Here is a 24,693-nt window from a genome sequence, read left to right on the forward strand (position 1 = left end):
GTAAGACAAGGGGAGGAACCCAAAGCACAGACGATAACACAGAAAAACTTTAAGAGAGTACAGATGCCATGACATTTATTAAAAGGCATGCTACAATGCTATACTTGTTAGGAAAAGAGACTGAGATTCCATGTAACAGGTATCAAATATACAAACCGAAGGAAAACGGAATCAATATTGTAGTGTACAGAAGCTTGAATTAACCATGCACTACACAGTTAGAAAATATGGTTTTTAATATTTTCTCCTCTTTGCATTTATAACATAATTCACTTAGACAATCACAGAATCCTTTTCTTCCAATACCACAAACTGTATTACAAATGAAATCTGGTACTGCTGCTTATCAAAATATACAAGACAATTGCTATTTTCTATAAAACCACTTTATATGTTAACTTGTTCCCAAAAACCTTTTTTTTTTTTCCTTTTTGGCCTGGCTTAAAAAAATGTTGTTACAAATATTTACAGCATTTTCTTCTGTTAGATGAACATTCTTACAAACAGAAAAAGGGAATTTTATGAACAGACCATGTAAAACACTAGACAATATTAGAGGTTTTTAGCTGTGCTATTCCCCCCTCAAATACAGTACTGGAAATGACCATCCTTGCTGTCCACTCATTCTGTTCACAGTAAAATTCCCATTTTCTCTAAGCAGTCTATTCATCAGGAGGAAATGGAAGGTCAAGGCCGCTCTGCGTGGGATCTTTCAGAAAAGAGCTCAGGGAAAATGCTTCACAGATGAGTTACAACCAGAACAGGCAGTCTTTGGTCAGAGCAATGAGGTGAAATTTCAATGTAAAACTTGGTGTGGTCAGCAATCTTTGTAATCAGTACTTCCTGGATGTGGGATGTATTTTTAAAGATCTGGGTAACAAGGAGTGGTGAGGAAAAAGGAAAGACTAGAGTATGATTTTCTTAATGACACCAAAAACAACTACTTAGAAGACCTGTTCTCAGAACTACTATCAACATAAAAAATTCTGTTGGCAGCATTAAGTGAAGTTTGCCATAAGCAGCTTTCAGGCATGACATCATCAAGGTCCCTGTTCTCTGGAGCATGTGCCTCAGCCTGCGACAGCTAAGGCGACCACCATAAAGACGGAAAGCAGATCTGCTCCTGTACCATACAATGCTCTCTGCTTTCTGTGCGGAAGCAGACATGCAGTGAGCGTTTGTTTACTCAGGACTGTTTGCTTGGATGACAAGTTTGTAGAACAACATTCTCTTAAACTGTATAGTACACATTTCCTGAAAATCAAAATGCCAATGCTGCCTTAGGCTCCAATAGGAAGAAAAGGTCAGTGAGACCACTGAGGAAGGCACATAAACTTTGGTCCTGTTGTGTTTTTCTCCTTCACACCCCCCAATTAACATTTCTGTAATTTTCTTTAAAAAAAAAAAAAATTCCCAAGTACCTGTTAGGATTTGCTCTGAAAAAGACTGCAAACAGTCTTCTACTAAAACAACCCTTTAAAAAAACAGCCGAGTTATACTTTAAAGTTATGTACAATCTAAACTGGGTTTGTTTTAGCACAACAGTGAACAGAGTCTGGCAGTTTTCTTCTCACTGACAGTAGATCAAGACAAAGGAAAAGCTGAGGAAAAATGCTCTTGCCACAGTCATGCTCTTGGTTTTCAAAATAGCAGTACACACTGGCTTTTCAGGAGGTAATCTGGGGTTTACAAGTGGATTCACTGAGGCACAAAAGATTGTTATTTCTTTGTCATTTTCTGTCCAAGAATATTTAGTGAAACTAGACAAGAAACTGCATGATAATATATTCATTCAAATATAAATGCTCTGTGTGATGAAATGAAGACTTTAAAAATTGACACTTTATAGATTCCTAATAGCTATTTGTTGGTTTTATCTCGGGGGTAGATGGGGACACAGTCTTATGTAGCAAGGCTGAGTTTCAAACACAACATTCAGCTCCTCCAGCACCACGACTATAGCTGTGTGCTACCATGCCTCCTGGCTCATAAGGGCTAGTTCCTAACCTTCAACAGGCCCTTAATCACCACAACAGGAAAGGACAAAGAAGGAATTGAAAAGATAGCAGCTATAACTCTAAAACATTCAGTTCAAACACCGCTACAAAGAATTGCATCTAGTATTTAGTCCCGAAGGTCTCATGTCACTTTATGGGGATATGGAGTAATCCTGAAACTCTAGCAAATTGTCAATTAAGAGAATACATGACTTTGTTTATTCTCATTTATCACAAACACATTTTACCAGTATATGAGTTATGCAAACCCCAAAGTAAAACATCTTGCTATATAGCACTGTTTTTAAATGTGTACTGCTATTTCCTTAAGTCCTGAATTTATATATGCTTAGTTAGGATACCTTGAAAAGTGATATGACAACACTCCCCCAGAAAAGTAGATTAACTCAGCAAGGCAGTCTCAAAGATCAACAGCAAAAATAAACCACTGCTAAAAGATACTGAGTAAGTGCATGCCAAAACAAAAATACAGATCAAAATTTCCCATCACCCCAGTATTTAAAACTATGCCAACACAAATATGTAGACCTCTATAATTCAAACAATAAAGACCTCAATATGGACAGCATCCATATGCTACAGCTAATTTTAGACACAACTGGATGACTTCAAACATGCTTTTTTAAAATAAGCATATCCTACATTCCCAAATCTTAATTTTGTTAATTTTGTCAATAAATTAAAATGTACGTAATGTGCATATGTATATATAACATTAAAAGAGTATATGTATGTATATACACTTATTTATACACACACACACACACGCACACATATCTACACAAATCCCTGAAAAGGATTTCAGTGTTCTCTCAATTTAAAGGCCATCCCTACTTCAGAATTACATTCAACACTATTATGATTTCCCTTCTGTTATCAGTAACTTTTGCTACACGTATGCTGGATATTATGTCATGAATCAATAAATTACATAGTTCCCAACTCAAAATAAAGGAAGCAATCCAATTTAAAATGTCACTGAAAATTAATATAGTGTCTGTGTGAAAAGAGCAAATTTGGGGAGACAGTTCCAATTTCCCCTCCTTTATTCGGTATTCAGGTGAAAACACACCTCAAATGTAAGTGGGAAAACACCCAACTGGATGATTATCATGTCTATCTCTTCAGCCAACACTAAGGTCACCCATCTGAAATGTCCCAAGCTAGCATCTCTCTGTCTGTTCTACGAACTGTTGCTTCTTATTGACAATCTATAATTATCTCTTTCAGCTTCTATTTTCTATAAAAGTTTTTCTTTTAAAAAAAAATGAAAAATGTATGTTCAAATTAATGGCTGAAAACAGAAGAATGAGACACTCTTTAAAAGATGAGATGGTCAAATCTGAGAATATTACAAGTGAAAAGGGGTGGACAAAATTGATCCCTTTCACAATTCTGTATTTCAGCAGCCGATTAAGCATTGAAGGGATAATTAACAAAAGCAGTTTTATATTAAGAAACAGTTTTACATGATATAATCACTGAAGCAACATTAACATGTACCTTACATTCAACCAAAAACTTAAGAGGGTCAGAGTATAAAAAACAACCCACTTTCTCATACTCCAAATGTGTGGACATTCAGTAACGAAGTTCCATTAACAAAGATAATCAAGTCCTTGAGTGCTGAGAAAGAACCAAGTAATCCTGAGACAAATCCTAACGGGTGGTAAAGGTCAGACAGATGTGAACTGAGACACAGTTCTGCAGCTCTGACTTTACAAGAAGGCTGGAGGCAACCAGCGGTCACAACAGAGGCCTACAGGTGCACACTGAGTTATTCCCAAACCACTCACCCTTCCCTAGCCCATCACTACACCAAAGCACCAAAAATTTGAATAGAAACTATTACTTATTGAAACCACTTAAAATTGCAATGAAAAAAGGGGGGAAAACCCTTAAGATCCAAGACAAGGAAAGAAATAACAGAATGCTCACCAAGCCCACAATTTATCTTTCTAGATATTTAGATAAAATTCTAATCTATTATATCTTAAGCACATAATAAGGCACATAATAAGAAATTAAGTAAATACACAGTAATTCTGAGTATTAGAGATTATAGTGGTACAAAAAACCCTTGAGATTTTTTCTAAAAGAAGACCTTACCAAAAATAACTTTTAAAAAATCTGTCAAACCATATGATAGACCTGAATATTTTCCTTAAGACTGTAAACTTTTTTTCTGAAAACAATTATAAAAAAGTAGGATTATTTTTCTTTTAAAATTTTCCAAGATCATATTACATTACTTGACAAATGTCATTTTGAAATTCAAAACATAATTTTTTTTTCTAAAATGGTTCATTATTCTTATATTGTAACAGATCTAGGCTGAATTCCACTTCTGTTTCCCTGGGGACAATTGCAACACTTTGCGTTTCCAAAAAGTCTTTGAAAGAGAAGATATGCATTATTCAAAAGTGTCATACAGTGAAAAAAAAATCATTGAAAGAAAGCATGCATGTTTATAAACCTGCTTCCAATATAACTCCATGTGGTTATGTATAATAACTATCAATAGATGCAAATATCTGATATAATTTATAAGTGAACATCATTTTCTACAGGGAAACTGCTGAATCATAAAGTTAAAAACTTGGTTATAAGTGGTTTAAATTACATCAAGAAATTGTAAAAGTCTGTATGCCTAAATTCCTCAAAGTACAAAGGATACTAGAAATGTCATGTAAGGCTGATCTGGACCCAAACTTAAACAAAGTCTGTCCTTTTGAAATCTAATTCAGGGAATTAAATTATTTAAAAATATTTTCCTGATCTTTTTTCCTGAAAGTTATTTTCATAGAAACTGCAGTACAAAGGAAAAGCAAACTTTTGATCAACATTGGTGGGAAAAATTGGAGAAAAAAAGGAATAACTCTTGTTTTGAATGTACTTGAATATTAAACTCCCAAAGAGTTACTTTTGTGAAAGAGGCAGAATTGGTCTTGAGCTGCTAAAGTCTGTGCCTGAAGACTTTACTGAAATTATGGTCCAGTTTCAGGAGAACATTCAGAGACCTCAGATGGTGGACTTTGAGAAGGAAACTCTGAGGTGGTGATTCTCGCCAAGATCATGATTGTGAAGCTCAATAAGGGCCTGGATTGCTTCTTCCACAGACCCCAGCTGAATGAGTGCCATCTTACGATCTTTCCTAAAATGACAAGAAAAAAATACAAAGTACAATTAATTTTGGTTTTAAACCAAAGGACTTTGCAGAACTACTTTAAAAAGCTAGAAACCATGTTAAATAATGTTAATTACTTTTGAAAGCAAGGACTTACTGAAAGAATTTAAAAGCCTTCACTGTGCATCCAGCCTCTATGAAAAGGTTCTTCAAATCATCCATTGTAACAGAAGGGCTGCAAAATATCAGAGTATCAACTACATTAGTTCTACTGGCAAAAGTCACAGATGCGCTCCGATCACCATCGGATCCCTAGAGCACTTGTGTTCAACAATCTCTTTGGAGATAGTATATAAAGAAAACTTTTAAAAAATGTATTCTTTCAAAATGATTATTTCTTACACTATTGGCATTAGTGATTAACTCTAGTAAAGCTACTTCTCCAGCTCTGGCTTACTAGCTATAGCCCAGAATTATATACTCTTTATAGCTTTCATGGTGTTTGGAAGGTGTATGGGTTGGCCAGTTTCTAAGATATTTACACCTGGGCTATTCTCCTCTCATGCTGCACAGAGATGTCCTCTGTATCCCTTAGGATAGCACAGAAATGACGATACATGCTGAGAACTGAATCCGGGGTTTTCCATATGTCAAGTACAAGCTCAACCACTGAGCTACATTCTCTGATACCTCTTTGCCTGGCATTTTGACTACAACTTTACGAGCCATACTCAGAGACCACTTAGTTGGGCCATCTCCACATTCTTAGTTAACAGTGTGACAGATATTGACTCCTGTGTCTGGGGTAGTGTTATACATCACAGTAACTAGTACGGGGTCTACCATGTAGGCAGCACAGGATGAAATGGCATCACTGACTCCTCGGGGCAGCGGACCTGTGCTCACACCATATACCTTACTCATTTGTGTACCCTGTGAATTAATTATTCCTAATCTGAGTTCCATCAATAGACTGAAACTAATGACCTTATTCCAAAGACTATTATAAATAACTAGTAAGGGGCATAACAGTTATCAGACTAGAGCTCACAGAAAAGTGGAGTGTTACTGCTTAATTGTTTCAATTTGAATAATAAAAAGGTAAATGCAGATAAGAGTGAATAGTTACACAAAAATATGCAATGTTCTTAACATAAAGTGTGCACAGCACTATATACTGAAGTCAAAATAACATCATTATACAGATTTTAGATAAACAAAACAAAAATGATACAATGAAGTTACACATGTAAAAAAAATACAATGAAGTTACACATGTAAAGCACCATGATCATGCTTAAAGAACTCAGAATATGGAGAAAATTCAGAAATACCAGTATTGTTTCTTTTTTCACTTATAATGTCCTATGTGGTTTATAATCAGTGACCAGCTCCTGCATAATTCTATACTTAAGGAACAAACTGGGCATAATCCTAAAAGCCAATGAGTCTCAAGTTCGAGAAGCTTCAAGAAAGAAAAGGACTGGGTGTCTAGCTCAATGGTAGAGAACTTACTAATTATACATGAGGACTGGATACAGAGATTAAAAAAAAATTATTGGGTGGCAGTGCCGTACACCTTTAATCCCAGCACGCAGGAGGGAGAGGCAGGCAGATCTCTGTGCGTTCGAGGCCAGCCTGGTCTACAGAATGAGTTCCAAAAAAGGCTCCAGAGCTAGAGAAACCCTGTCTGGGGGGGGGGGGGGGGAAGAGACAAATAAAAACAAAACAAAAAAATTCACCAACCAATTAACCAACCACACACAGAGATACCTAATAATAACAAGCCCCTTTAGATAGTACGTAGTGATTAGCTGGCACATGTTACTGTTTGGTTTTTCAAGGAAGGTTTCTGCGTAGCCCTGGCTGTCCTTCAACTTGCTCTGTAGACCAGGCTGACCCCGAAGCACCACCACCGCAAGACAGGTATTCATTTCTTAGAGTGACTCCTCCATTGCCTAATTGGAATGAGGTTTGATTTTATAGCCTAACTGAGATAAAAAGTTTCTCATCATGCCTGACTGTACACCAGCAGAGAAACTGAATAGCTAAAACTATTGAGTAATTATTTTTATTTCCTAGTTACCTCGGGTTCTTAGAATTATATTCCAAAACTTGACCCAGCCAACCCCTTGGTTTTTAAACTATACACACATACACACTCCCACAACCTTTTTTCCTTCTCACACTATTTTTATTGATATTTCACATCACGAACCCAGCACACGCACTTTCCCGTCCTCATCCCTTCTGACCTGACCTCCAAAAGAATAAAGGGGGAGGGGTCCAATCTGTGTGCCATATACTCACTGTGGCATGGGCACACTCTTGGAAGCCATAAAGACCACGGAGGGCTTCCCCACCCACACCCCCGCCAGGAGCCGCCAGCTGTGGAGAACCACACTCTCAGCACCCCCATCACAATTTCTTAAGAGTTCTCTTTCATGGCTTTCTAGCTAGGCTGTTCCTTTTTTGGGGGGAGAGAGGTCAACTATAACTTTTAGCACTAGTTCCAAAACTTACTCCTTTCATGAGTAAGTTTAAAGTAGACAAAAATTGTTGTTGTTTTTTTAACATTTAGGAATTACAATACATTTTTTCTTTGAGAGGTCAGAGACTAAATATCTCATGTTGTGTGTGAACTATACAATCTCTGTTGCAAGAACTCAATTTCTTACGTAGCTCCAAGGCAACAGAGCTACTGTGTTCATGAATGAGTACAGTGGTTTCACATCACATTTACATCTTATGTGTCTACCAAAGGAATATCTACATGTATTTCCCCCCCCCCAACCCCCCCCCCCCCCCCCCCCCCGAGACAGGGTTTCTCTGCGTAGCTTTGGAGCCTGTCCTGGAACTCGCTCTGTAGGCCATGCTGGCCTCAAACTCAGAGAACCACCACTAGGCTACATATACTTATTTCTATCCTCACTTTAAATAGAGAAGCTAGTAACTAAAATTCTTTATTTGAAAATCCTCAAGTGCTGAAAATTTCAATTTTAAGGGTAGATTTATGGACTGGAGAGGTGACTCAGAGGTTAAGAGCACTGACTACTTTTCCAGAGGATGTGGGTTCAATTCCCAGCACCCACGTGGCAGTTTACAATTGTCTATAACTCCAGTTCCAGGGGATTTGACATCTTTGTGCAGACATACATGAAAGTAAAACACCAATGTACATAAAATACACAGGAATCATTAAATCATTAAAAATGTCTTGGGAAAAAAAGGTATGATTGGAAATAAAGGCTCTCCACAGCATGATGGCATATAAAAGAAGTTGGCAATAAATGAGAACTATGAAGTTAAGAACAATCTTGTAGCTTTTGCTTCTCCCAAGCCATATATTACAGATTAATCATCAAAAGAGCTTATTAGATACATACGGGATGTTGGAAAGATGTAGAGTGGCTGATGGCGGGAAGATATTCTGGAAGTTCTTTGAGCCGGGCTTTTTAAAGCGATGCAGGGGACTATTGCTGAAGTCCTTAGTCAGACCTTGGTCTTCCTGTCCCTCTCTAGGGAGCTGGACTGCTTGGTGTTTGGACAGTGTAGCACGAAGTACTTTTCCATAAAGTCTCTGGCCACTTAGATGGTTCATTGCTACAGAACAGGAAGAAAATGAGGAAAGTTTGAATATTGAGATTCTTAATAATATGTTGCCATTTTTTTTTTCATTTTCTCATTTAAAAGTTTGAGCTCAGGGGCTGGAAAGATGGCTCATAAGTTAAGAGCACTTGCTGCTTTTTCCAGAAACCCCATGTTCAGTGCTCAGCCTGTACATGTCAACTTCAGATTGTCTTTAACTCCAATTCAATTCTCTGGCTTCTGCCAGTACACACGTGATGTGCAAACAAATATACAGACAAAATGGGTACACACATCAAATTTTATGAACGAAAAAAATTACCAGTGCTGGGCGGTAGTGGCGCACAACTTCAATTCCAGCACTTAGGAGAGAGAGGCAAGTGGATCTCTTTGAGTTCAAGGACAGCCTGGTTTAAAGAGCAAGTTCCAGGAGCCAGGCATGACACACAGAAAAACAAAACAAAAAACCCAAGTGCTCATAGTAAGAAGTATTAAATAACTTCATTTTGTTAGAATAAAAGCAACTAAAAATTAACCTAACCAAACAAAATAACTTCTGAGCAGAGTGTTCTAAGGACATATAAAGCTCTCAAGGTAAGCAAAGTATTTCTGTAAGATATCTGAATAATTATATTTTAGTGGCAAGGGAATGAAACATTCTTGTACCATTCTTAGGAAATCTGCCCCTTTTAAATTATTCAACAGCTCTAGAAAATCTAATTTAGAAAAAAAGGAATATTCTCATTTCTCTTCAGATCATGTTATTTTTCAGACTTTAAAAGAAAAGTGAAGACCCATAAAGCCACATGACAAGTAAGGTTTATTAGTTTAAAGTGAATGGGAAGCCCTAGAGTCCAAACTGTAAACACTGGAAGTGTGTTATGTGTTTTAGATAATGAACTTCAGAGCTTCAAGTAAAGCAGGTGCAAATAAGAAGGGAAACACTATCAGAAAGTGCTGCTGCAAAACCACATCCCTCCCAGTTCCACACTGCCCGCCCTGAGGGAAAATCCACATGCAAAACGGGCATCACCACTGTCAGTACCTAGCTGAGCTTGACTCGCGTCTGCCATCTGCACCAAAGCGTTTTCTTTCTTGTTAAACATGATCTTCACTCGATGGACATCACCATACACTCCTAATTAAAACATAAAACACTGCATTCAAATGCCTGGGTATACCACATACCATCCTGTGGCAATTTCATGCATCCTGTCCTAGTAAGTGTCACAGCTTTTCATCTCTCAGATATCTTGTCAATACATCAATCCGTATAAACCCAATGAACTGACTCCTCCTTACCTCTTCCTACATCTAGTGTTGAACAGCCCTGGCAAAAGATAAAAGGGAGCACTATGCACACAACTGCTCCTCTCCACGCCCACTTTTGACACGGTTCTTAAAATCTTTCACCTAATCGCCAGCACCTTTGGAATTTACGGCCTAAGCACTCATCATTGTCCACTTCGCCCTTCTCACAACTGTTGTGAGTGTGCACTCAAGGACTACCTTCACAACTGTTGTGAGTGTGCACTCAAGGACTACCTTCACAACTGTTGTGAGTGTGCACTCAAGGACTACCTAACTCACCTTCTCGCTCATCTCATTACATGAATTCTTTTTTAATTACTAGTAATTCCCAGAGTAGGTCCTCTATCACAGAAGACAGGTAAAATAATTAATCTGGGTGTGGGAAGACAATGAAACACCACAGCTGATCGCTTTTACTCTACAAAAATGAAAGAGGGTCTACAATGTGAAAAGCATTCTTTCATTTCCTTCTGTCTAATGCACTGCGATTTCCACAGCATATAAAAGCAGAGCCCTGTATAAAGGAACCTCACTATACTTGTAATTCAATGAGAAAACGGCTATGAAAATCTTCAAAGAAAACAAATGAGAAAACTGGACTGTGTGATCCTGAACAACTGTGAACATATAATGAAAACTTTGGAACTAGAAACGGTGCCTGACAACCTGAGTTTGATCTTCAGGACCCACAAGGTAGAGAGCCTACTCAAGCCAGGTTAGCTTCTGACATTCAAAGGCACACCACAGCACACACTTGCTCTGTGCTGGTTTGAATGATAATGGCCCCAATAAACTCATAGATTTGACTATTTGGTCAGATCTGACTACTTGGTCACCTGGAGTGGTACTATTTAAAAGATTAGGAGGCGTGGCCTTGTTGGAGGAAGTGTGTCACTGGGGGGTGGGCTTTAAGATTTCAAAAAGCCCATTCCAAGCCCAGATTCTCTCTCTCATCCTATAGTCTGGATTTAAACGTAGACCTCTCCGTTACTTTTCCAGCACCATGTCTGCCTGCCTGCTACTATGTTCCCCACCATGACGACAATGGACTAAAACCTCTGAAACCCTAAGCAAGGCCCAGCTAAAAGCTTCTTTACAAGAATTACCATGGTCACTGTGTCTCTTCACAGAAACAGAACACTGACTAAACCATGCCCTTAATACATAAAGTAATAAATAAACACATGTTAAACTATTTTTTAAGATCTTAGAGCCAGTGAGATCAACTGCCAGAACTCTATGAAGGCAGACGGAGAGCTGACTATACTGTTGTTCTTTAACCGCCACAAGTATACGTATGATGGAATGGCGTGTGCTCACACATACACCATATACACACACAATAATAAAAATAAATGAAATAAAACAGGACTCCATTTCAGTGGTAGATGCCTTGCCTAACAAGCATGAGGACTTAGGTTGAAACTCCAGGTCTGAAAAAAACAACAACCTATTACCACTTTACAAATTTACAAATGAGCACCTGCCCTATTTGTTAAACATTCAAATACAACGATTTTTAAAATCTGTTAACAGTAAGACATAGAACTATCCTAGATAAAGTATATCAAAAAGGACTAGATTTAACTAAAAATATTAGTAAAATAATTAATGAGGTATGCAAAAATGAAACCAATTTCTTTAAAATAAATATAAATAAACAATGTACCTTGTGAAATACTAATATTTTAATAGAGAAAAGCTTTGTATTAAGTTCTTTAAATTTTGACGTGCTGCTTATTTCACTATTCCCATTTCTATGTTTGAGTACTAATACTGTATGTGAGTATAATAAAAGATAAATGTAGAAATTGTATGAAACTGGAATGCATGCTTAATTATTATGCTTTTAACTGAGAGAGGAAGATTGTTAGAAGGCTCCCAGCTTTTTTTTTTTTTTAAAGGTAAGGTCTCACTAGACTGAGAAAGACTAAAGGATGTAACTTGGTAGTTCAGTGCTTGCATGAAAGAGATCCTGGGTTTGATTTGCAGTACTCTAAAAACAAAACCATACCTGAAAATCACTACATCTTAATCTTGCTTAAAATCATAGTGTTTCCCATTTTCCTTACTGTATCCAATTTCTTCATACACTTTATGACTCTTCACCAGTCCTTCAGCCTTGGTTCAACAGGTCTGTCTTATGTTCTTCATTGGGCTTCCTTTACCTTCCCTATTCTAGGAAATCTCTAATGCTATGTTTGCTGTAGATAATCCAATCCTTTGGTACACCATGAAGAAATGTTAATAAAAAGCCGATTGGCGGGTAGCCACACAGGAAGTATAGGCAGAACAACCAAACTAAGGAAGCTGGGGAAAAAAAGGGTGGAGTCAGAGAGACACCAGCCAGATGCACAGGGAGCAAGAATGAATATGCCATGCTAATAAAGGTATGCCACATGGCAGAGCATAAATAAGAAATATGGGTTAATTTTAAATGTAAGAGTGAGTTAGTAATTAGCCTGAGCTCTCAGTGTGCAACTGTGGGACAGGAAAGCTCTACCAGCAACTGGCAACTGTTTGTGAAGACGTGTACCCTCCACGTCTCCTTGGTTGATTCTTCCTCATTTTTCACAAGTCAACTAACATTTCTGCTTAGTCAGCTAGATAAACACTCCCTGCTTTATGCCACCACTTACAAACTTAAGTACCCCGATTATAATCTTTGCTGTCTTTAGTGTCAAACAATATTACTAAGCATATAAAATCAATCAACAAATATTACTAAATGAATCATATATGCTCATTTCACATTCACAGATGATATTAAAAACAAACATAAAAGAACTTACCAAATAGGATAAAAAGTCCATGTGGTGTGATAAACTGAAAAGATAACACAAAACATAATAAATATAGCACAATTTTAAAACAAGTTTATTTACAGTGTAATAAGGACAGTTTATTCTGTTAAAGCACTGTTTTGTTTCTATATATTCTGGTGATACATTTTATTTAAAATCCTAAAACAGATTTAAGCATTTTAACACAGACCTAGACAATATGAAAGAACCACCATCCTACTTCCTGAAAGACTACTTAGACCACTTCTCAACTCACATCAGGATTGAGGTTGGTGACAAGCAGAACAGAATTCCCTGGTATGCCACTTGTCCCAGGAATGGCCATCCTTCCAGTGACAGCAGAGGAGGTGAGTGTGAGGGGACCAAGGGCTCCGGGAACAGCTGGGACAGACAGACCTTTTAAAACACAAAAATATCATCTTACATTATAGTTATCTGGAGAATAACATTTGATAGATACAACTTAAGCAAAGTAATTGAACATTTTTTAAAAAGTGTACAGATTATCATAAAGGCTATCCAAGAACAGCTTTTGTCCATAGTCTGTTTGAAAGATGAGTTCCTTATTTGTTGATATTATTTTTAATTAATACCATTCATATTGGCTCTACATAGTAACTGGACTCATTGATCTTAAAAATCAATTAAGCTTCACAGAAAGCCTATCACCTGAGACCACTTTTCTATCCAGTACCTTCAGGTCAAGTGGATGTAATTTTCATATTGACCATAAATAAAATCAGCTATATATTTTACCTAATATTTATGACACACATATGTAAATGTTACAGATATTAATATATAGTCCTTCAACCAAAGTATCAAATGTATGCTTACATGTGAAAATATTTTTAACTGTGTAAAGTGCTATATATACAGATTATGATCAACAATAAGTTTATCTTATTTTAGAATTTTTACTGCCCAGGATATTCTTAAACTACAGCAAAGGCTTATATATTGACACTATACTTAAAACAGCACTGTCTCAGAAGTTCCACTACTTCTATCTTTGCTTTAAAAGAACTTAAGGACATAGGAACTTCTGGTACTATAAAAGGAGCCAATTTATTTATCTATCTTACTGTACCTGGAATGGAACCAAGGCCTCGTGTGTTAGGCACACACTATCACTTAGTTACATCTCCTGTCTCATTTTGGCTCTTTCAGTTTAACATTTTTTTATGTTTATCTGATCACTCTAATATACATTCTGTAATTAAATTGCAACGGACTTGAAATTCACCTTATTTTGTTTGACAATATAAGTTTTTTTAACATTTTTTAAATATTTATTTATTTATTTATTTATTATGTATACAATATTCTGTCAGTGTGTGTGCCTGCAGGCCAGAAGAGGGCTCCAGATCTCACTACAGATGGTTGTGAGCCACCATGTGGTTGCCGAGAATTGAACTCAGGACTTTTGGAAGAGCAGGCAGTGCTCTTAACCGCTGAGCCATTTCTCCAGCCCCCAATATAAGAATTTTAAGACTGTGCAGATGGCATTCTCCAATTAAATGCCCTTGGAAGGGAGGAGGCAGGGGATAGGGTCACTTTATATCTCTGGCCGGCCTGGAACTCTTGAGATCCTCGGTCTGACTGCTACAAATGAAGGTGTGCAACACCACACCTAGCTTGAATTCTTTTTACAGGAACCTTTCTCCTTTATATGATCCACTTCCCATGCCCTTCTAATCACCATGCAATTTTTGCTACTATGTATAAGTCAGTCATATATCCACTAAAGTAGAACTACAGTGATGCGGGAGTCCCCTCTGTGCTGTGATTACCATAATGAATAAACAAACTGCTCTGGACCTAGAGCAAGGCAGAACTTAGGTAGGCAGGGAAAGCTAGGCGGAATGCTGGGAGAAAGAAGGGCCGAGTTAGAGAGAAGCCATGGAGCAGCCGCCAGAGTCAGACATGCTGAAACTTTGCCAGTAAGCCACTGCCGCATGGCGATACACAGATCAATAGAAATGGGTTAAATTAATATAATAAGAGTAAGCCAATAAGAAGCTGGAGCTAATGGGCCAAGCGGTGATTTAATTAATACAGTTTCTGTGTGATTATTTCGGGTCCAAGCTAGCCGGACGGCAGGGAACCAACAAGCGACCTCCCTCCAACACTACAGTGTGTATGTATGTGCTCTGCTTAGCTTTGTAAGGCTTCTCAAATTAGAAGCATTCATTGGCTTTTTCATCCCCCCCATGTACATTATACTGTTTTAAACTACAGTGTTGTAAATGAGAAATGTAGTATGTAAAATCAGATTTATGGCATACAATTCTTAATCACAAACCTGTTTATAGACACAAAATTACCAACTATATAATCAAATAAAAAGTCGTAATCAAAGCCAGGTGGTAGTACACACCTTAAATCCCACTATTCAAGAGGGTAGAGCAGAAGGGTCACTGTGAGTTCAAGGGTAATCTGTCTACAGAGTGAGTTCCAGGACAGTCAGGACTAGTTCCCCTTCTTTATTCCCATTATAGGGGGGGAAAAAAGCATTTCTTGAAATAAATGACACTCATACCCTTCACTGATAAATACTTTTCAGAAGTCATGAATGGTAAAACATTTTCCCAAGTTGTTTATGTTTTTATTTTCTATGCTGCCTTCAAAGATGTCAAAGAGACAAAAGATAGCAAAAATCAGGTTTGTTCATATAACAAGCTTATCAATAAGGAAAGAAGCAGATCATACATACCATCTACCAACGTGATAAAGGCTAGTTTAATGTAATTAATCTATAGTTATTTGTGCCAAGAGAAATTAAGTGATTTAAAACACAAAGTGGAATTACTGAGTGCACAGTGAAACTAGAGAGAATTGTTTGTAAATAGAAAGATGCTTGACCATACAAGTTACTCCATGGTTGTTATTACACCTTAAGGCCTCTATTTTAAATCATTCAAATTTTGGTGAGCTCCTAGAAAACAAAGAATTTCATTTAAAGAAACATTTCAAATTCAACCTGAAAGAATTCACCTGTAGCTTGAGGAAATCCAATGGTGGGGGCAAATCCAGCAGCCCCTGCATATGGAGAGGAAATTATACCTGGTGCACCTAGGAAGAAGAGAGGCTATAATAAATACACTGTCTGCTAACTATGCTTACCAACACAATATGAAATGCCCATATGAAAGTACATTATAAATGGAACTGAACCATTATGGAATCATAGTTGTTCAGTAGGTAATCCCTAAAGTATAAAAGCCCTTGCTATCTAGAGAGGTTGAGCCCTTTCAACTGGGTTCAAGGATGAAGAACAGAGCAGAGCTTAGCTATTAAGTCTGGACTAGGCTAAGATTCTGGTGTTTATCTAGAGCCATTTTTTTTTCCTGTATGAAAAGCCATCAAATGTTTGTTAAACTGTAATGTATTGAAGTAGTACTGGGCTGACAAGAAGAAATAATGAAGCTGGACATTACGGCACATGCTTTTAATTCCATTACTGAAGCAGGAGGGTCGTGAATCTAAGGTGTGATTTTGTTTAAACAAACAAACCTGAGATAAATTTTTGTCATTGAAATGTTTAAAGATACAAGTATGAGCCGGGCGGTGGTGGCGCACGCCTTTAATCCCAGCACTCGGGAGGCAGAGGCAGGCGGATCTCTGTGAGTTCGAGACCAGCCTGGTCTACAAGAGCTAGTTCCAGGACAGGCTCCAAAGCCACAGAGAAACCCTGTCTCGAAAAACCAAAAAAAAAAAAAAAAAAAAAAAAAAAAAAAAAGATACAAGTATGGATTACAGAGATTCACATGCCGAGGGTCCTCCAGGTATATAATAGAGCAAGTGGACTAAAGAGGCGCCATAGAGACTTCACTAGGATGGCTCAGAGAAGACATCTCTGGAAGTTAAGGGAAAGTCTGAGCTAGACAGTATGTTACTGCAAAGTATGGTGCTGTGTATTTGGACAAGCAATGCCACTCTTTCCGTAGGAAGCCTGGTGACAGTGTCAATAAAACAGGAGTCGGTTCCAAGGAAAGAATCAAGTGAGATGACTGTAAGATACTCAACTGGAAACAGCATGGCAAGCTCGGAATTATTATAGGCAACATACAGACTTGTAATTATGTTGACTTAGCTTTGAGTGCCTACAGACGAAAGCTCTGGTTAAAAGGGCATAAGACAATAGGATGGTCAGGCCTAAGGTGATGGGAGGAAAATATCCTATATCCTATAGAGAAAGACAACAATGGGAACGGGAAAACAGTGACCCCTGGAACCTTATGAAATACACTGGACATGTGAGGAGGCCTTTCAACAGAAGTTACACAAGAAATAAAGAGAAGGGAACAGTTTTCAAGGAATAAAAAGAAATGAGATTGCAAAAATCCAAGCAAAGAAGGAGCTGTTTCCATTTGTATTTCCAGATGGAATAATCTGTAAGAAAACAACCTACGTATTTTCATCTTATTAAGAGAACACGCAAAATTCTAAGAAAAATGGTTGGAAACCATTATAATTATTAATAATTAAGAACAGGTAATCTGCATGCATCTGAAAAATGTCCAATGACAGAAACTAAGGTAATACAAATTAAGACAAAACCTGTTTCGAAGTCATCATGCACTATGGAAAGTTTTCCCAACTCAAAGGAATACTAAGTAGCCTGGTGTGATCATTCCGCATTACATATCATGTACTTACTTATTACATTTAAAAAAAATAGCATTAAGAGCAGGCAAGATGGTTAAGACAGTAAAGTGCTTGCCTTGTATTTGATCTCCGGAATTCACATTAAAAAGCTGAGCCTACCCTAAACCCTCCACAGACAGACAGAAGCAGATACTCAGCACTGGCCAGTCAGCCTAGCTTAACTGCTGAACTTCACACCAGTGAGAGATCCTGTACTGAAAAGAAGGTAGATAAACCGGGTGATGGTGGTGCACACCTTTAATTCCAGCACTCAGGAAGCAGAAGCAGGAGGATCTCTGTGAGTTCAAGGCCAGCCTGGTCTACAGAGTGAGTTCCAGGACAGATACCAAAGTTACACAGAGAAACAGTCTTAAAAAACCAAAAACCAAACCAAAAGGTAGATGGTGTCTCCAGAATGATACCTAAGTTTGTTCCACAGGCAAGTACATATTTGTACATGCTAGTAAATGTTGGGGGATATTATTTTAAGATGTGTTACTTTTGTTTATGTTGCCCTTGTTTAACTCTGTGAAGCTGTGATCCTCTGCCTGTCTATAACACTTGTAGTCTAAAAAAGAGCTGAAAGGCCAATAGCAAGGCAGGAGAAAGGATAGGCAGGGCTGGCAAAAAGAGAGTATAAATAGGAGAAATCTGGAAGAGAAGGAAGACTGAGAGAGGAGGAGGACTCTGGGAACAGCTACACTGCAAGTCACAGAGTAAGAAACAAAGAAAGGTATACAGAAATAGAGAAAGATAAAAGTCCAGAGGCAAAAGTTAGACAGGATAATTTAAAGTTAGGAAAAGTTGGAAAGAAATAAATCAAGCTAAGGCCGGGCATTCATAAGTAAGAATAAGCCGCTGTGTATGATTCATTTAGGAGCTGGGTGGCAGGCCACTCCAAAAAGCCAAAAGAGTAAAAAGAGTAAAACAACTCCAACTCCAACTCACACACTCACACACTCACACACACACACACACACACACGAAGTGCCATTAAAAGTTTTCATTATTGAGTTGGAGAAATGGCTCAGTATACTAGTCTGACAATTTTCAAGTTTTTAGAAAAAAATAGCAATATATTATTTTTGTAATTGCAAAATTTCAAAAGTTCTATTGGTTTAGATACTGCAGTATAGGTATTGATTTCCTTATTTTGACAAATGAATTTTATTTATGTAAGAATACTGATTGCCAAGCATGTTGGCTCAAACCAGTAATACTGTATTAGAAGGCTGAGGAAAACTGCTGTGAGCTCAAGGCCATCCTGGGCTACCCTGTCTCAAATACACAAAATACACACACACAGAATTATCTTTGTTCTTAGTAAACATTCAGTGGATACTTAGATGTCAAGTCTATCATATTTGTTACTTACTCTCCAACAGTGTCAAGTGGGAGACACAGCTATAAATATATACAAATACAACTGGAAATGATAAAGTAAATGAGGCATGATGCAAACAATTGAGAAATATGGAGTTATTTGTGCTATTCCTGCAGCTTATGTTATTTTAAAAACAAAGCCACTTAAATTACTATAAACATTTAGAATATAAGTAATAACCTTTTGTTTTGAAAAAAATATTTGTTTTTTGAAACAGGCCCTCTTCATGTAGCTAAGGATACCCTTGGACTCACAATCCTGTCTCAGCCCCCTGGGTACTAGGTACATAAACTACCATAAACTTATACCAGCGGGTATAAGTAAATACCATTGTTAAAAGAAAAAAAGTATTTTTCAAGAGCACTTAATTCTGCTTAGAAATCTGCATATTTAAAATCAAGATTACCATTAAGATAATTAATTTAAAGTAAGTAGCTTTTGGGTAATATTAATGTACTAATGTTAGAAAATAAACTTGGAACGCAATTTCATACTTCTCGGTGTTTTGTGAAGTAACAGAATTATCTCATATTAAGGTTTAATATATGGGCATATTTTTTTTTTAGAATATAGGCTTTTCTTTAGAAGTCCCAAGAGAACCCAAGAAGAAAAAGGCTGACATAAATAAGTAAAACTTGTAACTTCAGAAAATTTGCTTTGTGACTGTAAAAGGAACTACTCACCAAAAGCAGCAGCCATAGGAGGTTCAAGGGGTGGCTGACCATCACCAGTAGGAAGGTCTATGCGAGTAAAGTCTCTGCTTTTGTCATTATTATATTTCACATTAAGGCTGGTAAGTTTGGAGAAGTCAATACGCAGAGTGCAGCATGCATTATAGATATTCTGGCCATCCAAAGCCTAAAGTAGATGAGACAGGGACTGGTGTTTTGTCAAGACCACATGACTCACTGAGCAGTCTCTTCTTTGAGACAGCAACAATCCAACACTGAGCAAAGTGCAAAGGACAAAATGCCAAAGACTTAAGAAGTTTACTTTTATTATCTGAAGTGGTCACACCAAATGAAAAAAGAAAATATAAAAAAGCTTGGAAAACTATTGAATAAAATTATAGAAACACTATTATGGCTACTTTGCCCACAGTAAATATTTAAAGGCGTTAATTTCATACTTAAATTTCATTTTAGTATAATTTATATGGGTGAATATAAAGTATTGATGAAACACCACTATAAATAGTATGCTAATCATAATATATATATATATAAATTATTTGCGCTTTTTTGTATTTGCTTTTTTGAATAAAAAAAAACGAAGGGAGTCACCTGTGATCAAAGATCAGTAATCCGTCCCTTTACTAGAATAAAATTTACCAGTGGGCTATTTGTGGCTATTGCCTGCTTTCACAAATAGTCAAATTTATAAAAACAGACACAAAACCCAAAGAATATGGCAACTGTATGATAAACATGCAGCTAGAGGGTACAGCAAATGAAAAGGCTGTATTCCCCAAACAACAAATCAAAATTAAGGTTAACGAAGCTCTCAAAGAGAGCTGTATCTAATGATCAAGTGTTTTGTCTCATTAAAACAAAACCAACAATTCATGCACAAAAAAAGCCATAAATAAACAGCACCACATTTCTTAAGTTTTAATGTCTTTACTAATTCAGAGCACAATAACAATGAGAGCTGAATATGGTTATAAAAGTGGTGAAATCGATCTCTGCCTGATTGGAGACAAATATGAAACCACAAGGCCAACCATCTGCTTAGCAGTCAGACTGCATCAGGAGTGCTATGTTTAAGTACAGATTTTCAATGTGACGAACAGCAATGGGTCTCAGAGATCTGAGACATAAGACTAAAGCTGCTTCCAATGGGAAAGCAGTAAATTTTAGCTTAGAAGGGAACAATACAGCTTACAATGATATGATCAAAAGGCACATTTAATTAAACACAAGATAAACTGGAGCAAGTGAGATGTGAAGGCTCTTCAGATGTTTCCAAAGCAAATGACTAATAATAAAAAATGAAAAGTATAATTACCATTTTGGCATAATGTGCATTCAGTGGATCAGCATATTGAAGCAAGGCTTGAAACTGATTATTCTTTGTAAAGGTGATAATCTTCAAGACTGTGCCAAACTTAGAAAATATCTGGAAAAAAGGGTTTGTTTTAAGACAATCTCTTGTTCTGTAGCTCAGGCAGGCTTCAAATTCATGATCTTCTTACCTTATCAATGAGTCATATTAATATATAAAATACAAACAATTTTCTCCATTAAAATTTCTGGGACAAAAATGTCTCAAAACAAGTGTAAGATGTTAATATTTCAATACCTATGCATGATCCTGGCACACAACAGGTACTCAAATATTTAACTAAATTTTTGTTTTGATTTGTTTTGTTTTTCGAACAGTTTCTCTGTAGCTTTGGAGCCTGTCCTGGAACTCACTCTATAGAACAGGCTGGCCTCAAGCTCACAGAGAACCACCTGTCTCTGGATTTCTGGATTAAAGGCATGCGCCGCCGCCACCCACAAACAATTTTATAGTATGTACAAATGGTACAATTCTAACAGAAGGATACAATGATGCTCACCAGTGTATGAATTAAAACAAGAAATCAGGGGGCTGGAGAGATGGCTCAGAGGTTAAGAGCATTGCCTGCTCTTCCAAAGGTCCTGAGTTCAATTCCCAGCAACCACATGGTGGCTCACAACCATCTATAATGGGGTCTGGTGCCCTCTTCTGGCCTGCAGCCATACACACAGACAGAATGTCGTATACATAATAAATAAATAATTTTAAAAAAACAAGAAATCAAATGAGTCAGTGATTAATTTCACCCCTGTAAATCACCAACTACTTCTGGAGGCTTCTATAGGCAGAAACAAGAGTTCAAAATCAGACTTGTTCAAATTACAAGATAGTTTTTTTTAAGTGCTGGCAAGTTAAAGAGCAATAAAAATTTCTTCCTTAATTAAGACAATAAAGAGGGAAAGGAAACCATGTTTGGTTATATTTAAGTATTATAAGAAAAATAAAAGGAAGAGAGAGGAGTGAGATTAAACAGAGTGCACATTAGAGCAAAATTCAAACCAGCTGCAGCTCCTCTAGCAGGGTGGTGGTTTGAGTAAGAACGCCCCTCTCGGGCTCACTGAATATTTGAATGTAGTCACCAGGGAGTGGTACTACCTGAAAGGATCAAAAGGACTGAGAGATGGAACCTTGCTGAATGAAGTGTCACTGGGGGGTGGGCTTTGAGGTTTTAAAAGTCCATGCCAACCTCGGGGTCTCTCTCTCTGCCTACAGATCAGAATGTAGCTCTTTGCTACTGGTCCAGCACTTGCTTGCATGCAGCCAGGTCCACACTGATGATCATGGGCTAAACTTCGGATACTGTATGCAAGTCCCCAATTAAATGTCTTCTTTTATAAGAGTTGTTATGGTCTTGGTGTCTCTTCACAGCAATAGATGACTAAGTCAGGGTGAATGAGATTCAGTGTTGAGGGAGAGGACTTAAAGTAATGAAGACTTTTTAAGGACAAAACATTTGAGATGACCAAATGATGGACATCTGCCAATGGACTTTGTAGAATGAGTATGACAAGCCCAAGAAACAGAAAGGGAAGTAAAGATAGGGCTAAGCTGGAGAACAGAAAACAGAGATAGAGAGAGTTCCAGAAAAGCCAAGGTGTTAAAGAATGTTAGGTACTGTGAGTAAGTAAATGAAGAAACACTTGTATGTGGCGCCTAAGAGCTTTGGTAAACACTTTCCCCCCATTGCACTGGGAAGAAGTAAACAAGGACTTCTCTAACTAAAGACTGAGTCTTACTCCAACTGATGGTTCTGAAAATTGAAAAGTCCTGCTCACATAGGATTCCATAATTTTCTATATGAAAAAGAAAGTCTGTTACTACTTGGGGGAAATGGTAACTAAACTATTAGGTCATGACCTCATGAAACTGACTAAGGTACCTGATGAGGGGTGGCAATGTTGAGGCACAGAATCAAAAGTATCTTTTCTAATATATATAAAAGCTATTACTACTACAGAAGCAAACGCAAACACTCTGCTGATCAGTCACAGAGGTCCTTATCTTTGTGAAATAAACAGTAAAAGACCAGTTACAACTCAAGCCTCCAGTGTCTTGAGTGTTAAATGCTACTTTGTTCAATAAACAGAAAACAAATTTAACAGAACAATGAAACCAACGACTTAAGTAACTACTAAAACCACTTTCAGGAAGGGACACCTGGTAGCTACAAACACCACTGCTGAAATTCCCTAGGAAACGCTTCCCAGGCACACTCCATTTTAAGACTGGTACTCAAACTATTGAAAGGAACACATTGGTATTACTAATTCCGTATTTAGGATTTATATTCATATCGAAAAACACGTTGGGAAATGAGTAAAAGTCCTATCATAAATTGAAATGCTAATGACGGGAATTAAAAGAATATCTAAGGGCCCAGCTTATTTATAATGTTTGAGTTCAGATAAGATGTATTTCAGTGTTTGAACATATACACACCCACCTCACAATTCTTCAGTTATATAGATTCAAAGGCACGTGTGGTAGTTTGGATGAGCATGCCCCCAAAGTCTCAAATATTTGGATACTCGGCTCCCAGAAATTAGTATCAGGAAGTGGGCTACCACAGTGACAGACCTGACCATGCTGGCTTTTTTTTTTTTTCTTTTGTGAAAGACTTTGGGACTCTGAATTAGAAAAGAAACTGTACACTGTTAAGTAGAGGTTAATGGGCCATTTTAGCAGAAGTGTGGAAGACCGCTGCGCAAGCCTGGCTTAATGATAGTATTGCTCCCTTCAGACCATTTTTGTGATATTTTTGATGAGATTGTGACTACTTTCTGCCCTTGTCCTAAAAATTTGGCTGCAGCTAAATTTAAAAACGGGTGACGGTGGCTTACGCCTTTAATCCCAGCACTCAGGAAACAGAGGCAGGTGGATCTCTATGAGTTTGAGGCCAGCCTAGTCTATAGAGCTAGTTCCAGGACAGCCAAGGCCACACAAAGAAATCCTGTCTTAACAATCCTCCAAAATAATAGACTAATTTCTTTAGGGGAGGAAATTCAAGATAGTCTAGTATTGCCAGCCATGTGGTTATTAGTAATCAGACATATGGAGATCTACAATAAGAGAAAGCAAAACAAGAAGTATAAAATGTACAGTTTGAAGAAAAAAAGAGCCTGCTGAGAGATAAGATTAAAAGAGAAAGAGAAGAAAGAACAATAGAAAGTTGTTTGCAAATGTAGTTCAAGGGGGCCTAGCTTCAGCATAAAGTGAGCAGCTAAACACAGCAGTGTCATCCATGTGGTTCTGGCTTTAAAGTCATAAAGGAGGCATGAGTAAAGATTGTGGGATATTCTTACAGAGTTTAGGAGAAACCACGGAGGCCAGGAAATGTGTGGCAGGCAGGACAGGCCCCGCACGAAGGCCCAGAGAGGGCAACAGTTGTGAACGGCACTGGAGATAGCAAGAGGTCAGACATGTTGGAGCTGTGAGATATCTGCCAAGGAAAGGTGCACATGGGGAATGAAACCAGCCCAAGTAAGAGGTGCACAGTTGGAGGGATGGAGTCATCTAAGTTCTCTGACATTGGACATGGAGCTATAGGATTTGGAATTAGTCCTTCTGGGTTTCAGTCTTACTCTGGTTTAGTATTTCCTACCTATGCCTTCATTATTCCCTTAGGGAATTAGTGTGTGTCACTAAATAATTTGTTTTCTGATTTTATAGGGGATTAAAATTAGAGACTTAACTTTAGTCTTAAGAGACTCTGAACTTTGGACATCATGCTTCAAGGTGGAAAGGCTC

At 37.6% G+C, this 24,693-nt stretch overlaps 1 protein-coding gene across 4 annotated transcripts in view; it reads right to left on the minus strand.

Moving 5' to 3' along the window:
* Window positions 1-48: 48 nt before the first annotated feature.
* Ptbp3 (polypyrimidine tract binding protein 3) overlaps window positions 49-24,693 on the minus strand; it is an 81,440-nt gene continuing 56,795 nt past the window's right edge. For all 4 annotated transcript variants that reach the window (XM_038347404.1, XM_038347402.1, XM_038347401.1 and 1 more), the window contains 9 exons: window positions 20,890-21,000; window positions 19,566-19,740; window positions 15,846-15,923; window positions 13,105-13,244; window positions 12,837-12,870; window positions 9,779-9,871; window positions 8,532-8,748; window positions 5,303-5,380; window positions 49-5,172 (listed from right to left, as the gene is read on the minus strand). In XM_038347404.1, coding sequence (XP_038203332.1) covers window positions 5,040-5,172; window positions 5,303-5,380; window positions 8,532-8,748; window positions 9,779-9,871; window positions 12,837-12,870; window positions 13,105-13,244; window positions 15,846-15,923; window positions 19,566-19,740; window positions 20,890-21,000 — 1,059 coding nt within the window. In that variant the 3' untranslated portion in view covers window positions 49-5,039. The remainder of the gene's footprint in view (window positions 5,173-5,302; window positions 5,381-8,531; window positions 8,749-9,778; window positions 9,872-12,836; window positions 12,871-13,104; window positions 13,245-15,845; window positions 15,924-19,565; window positions 19,741-20,889; window positions 21,001-24,693) is intronic.

Source organism: Arvicola amphibius, chromosome 11 (assembly GCF_903992535.2).
Source record: "Arvicola amphibius chromosome 11, mArvAmp1.2, whole genome shotgun sequence".
Classification (NCBI taxonomy): domain Eukaryota; kingdom Metazoa; phylum Chordata; class Mammalia; order Rodentia; family Cricetidae; genus Arvicola; species Arvicola amphibius.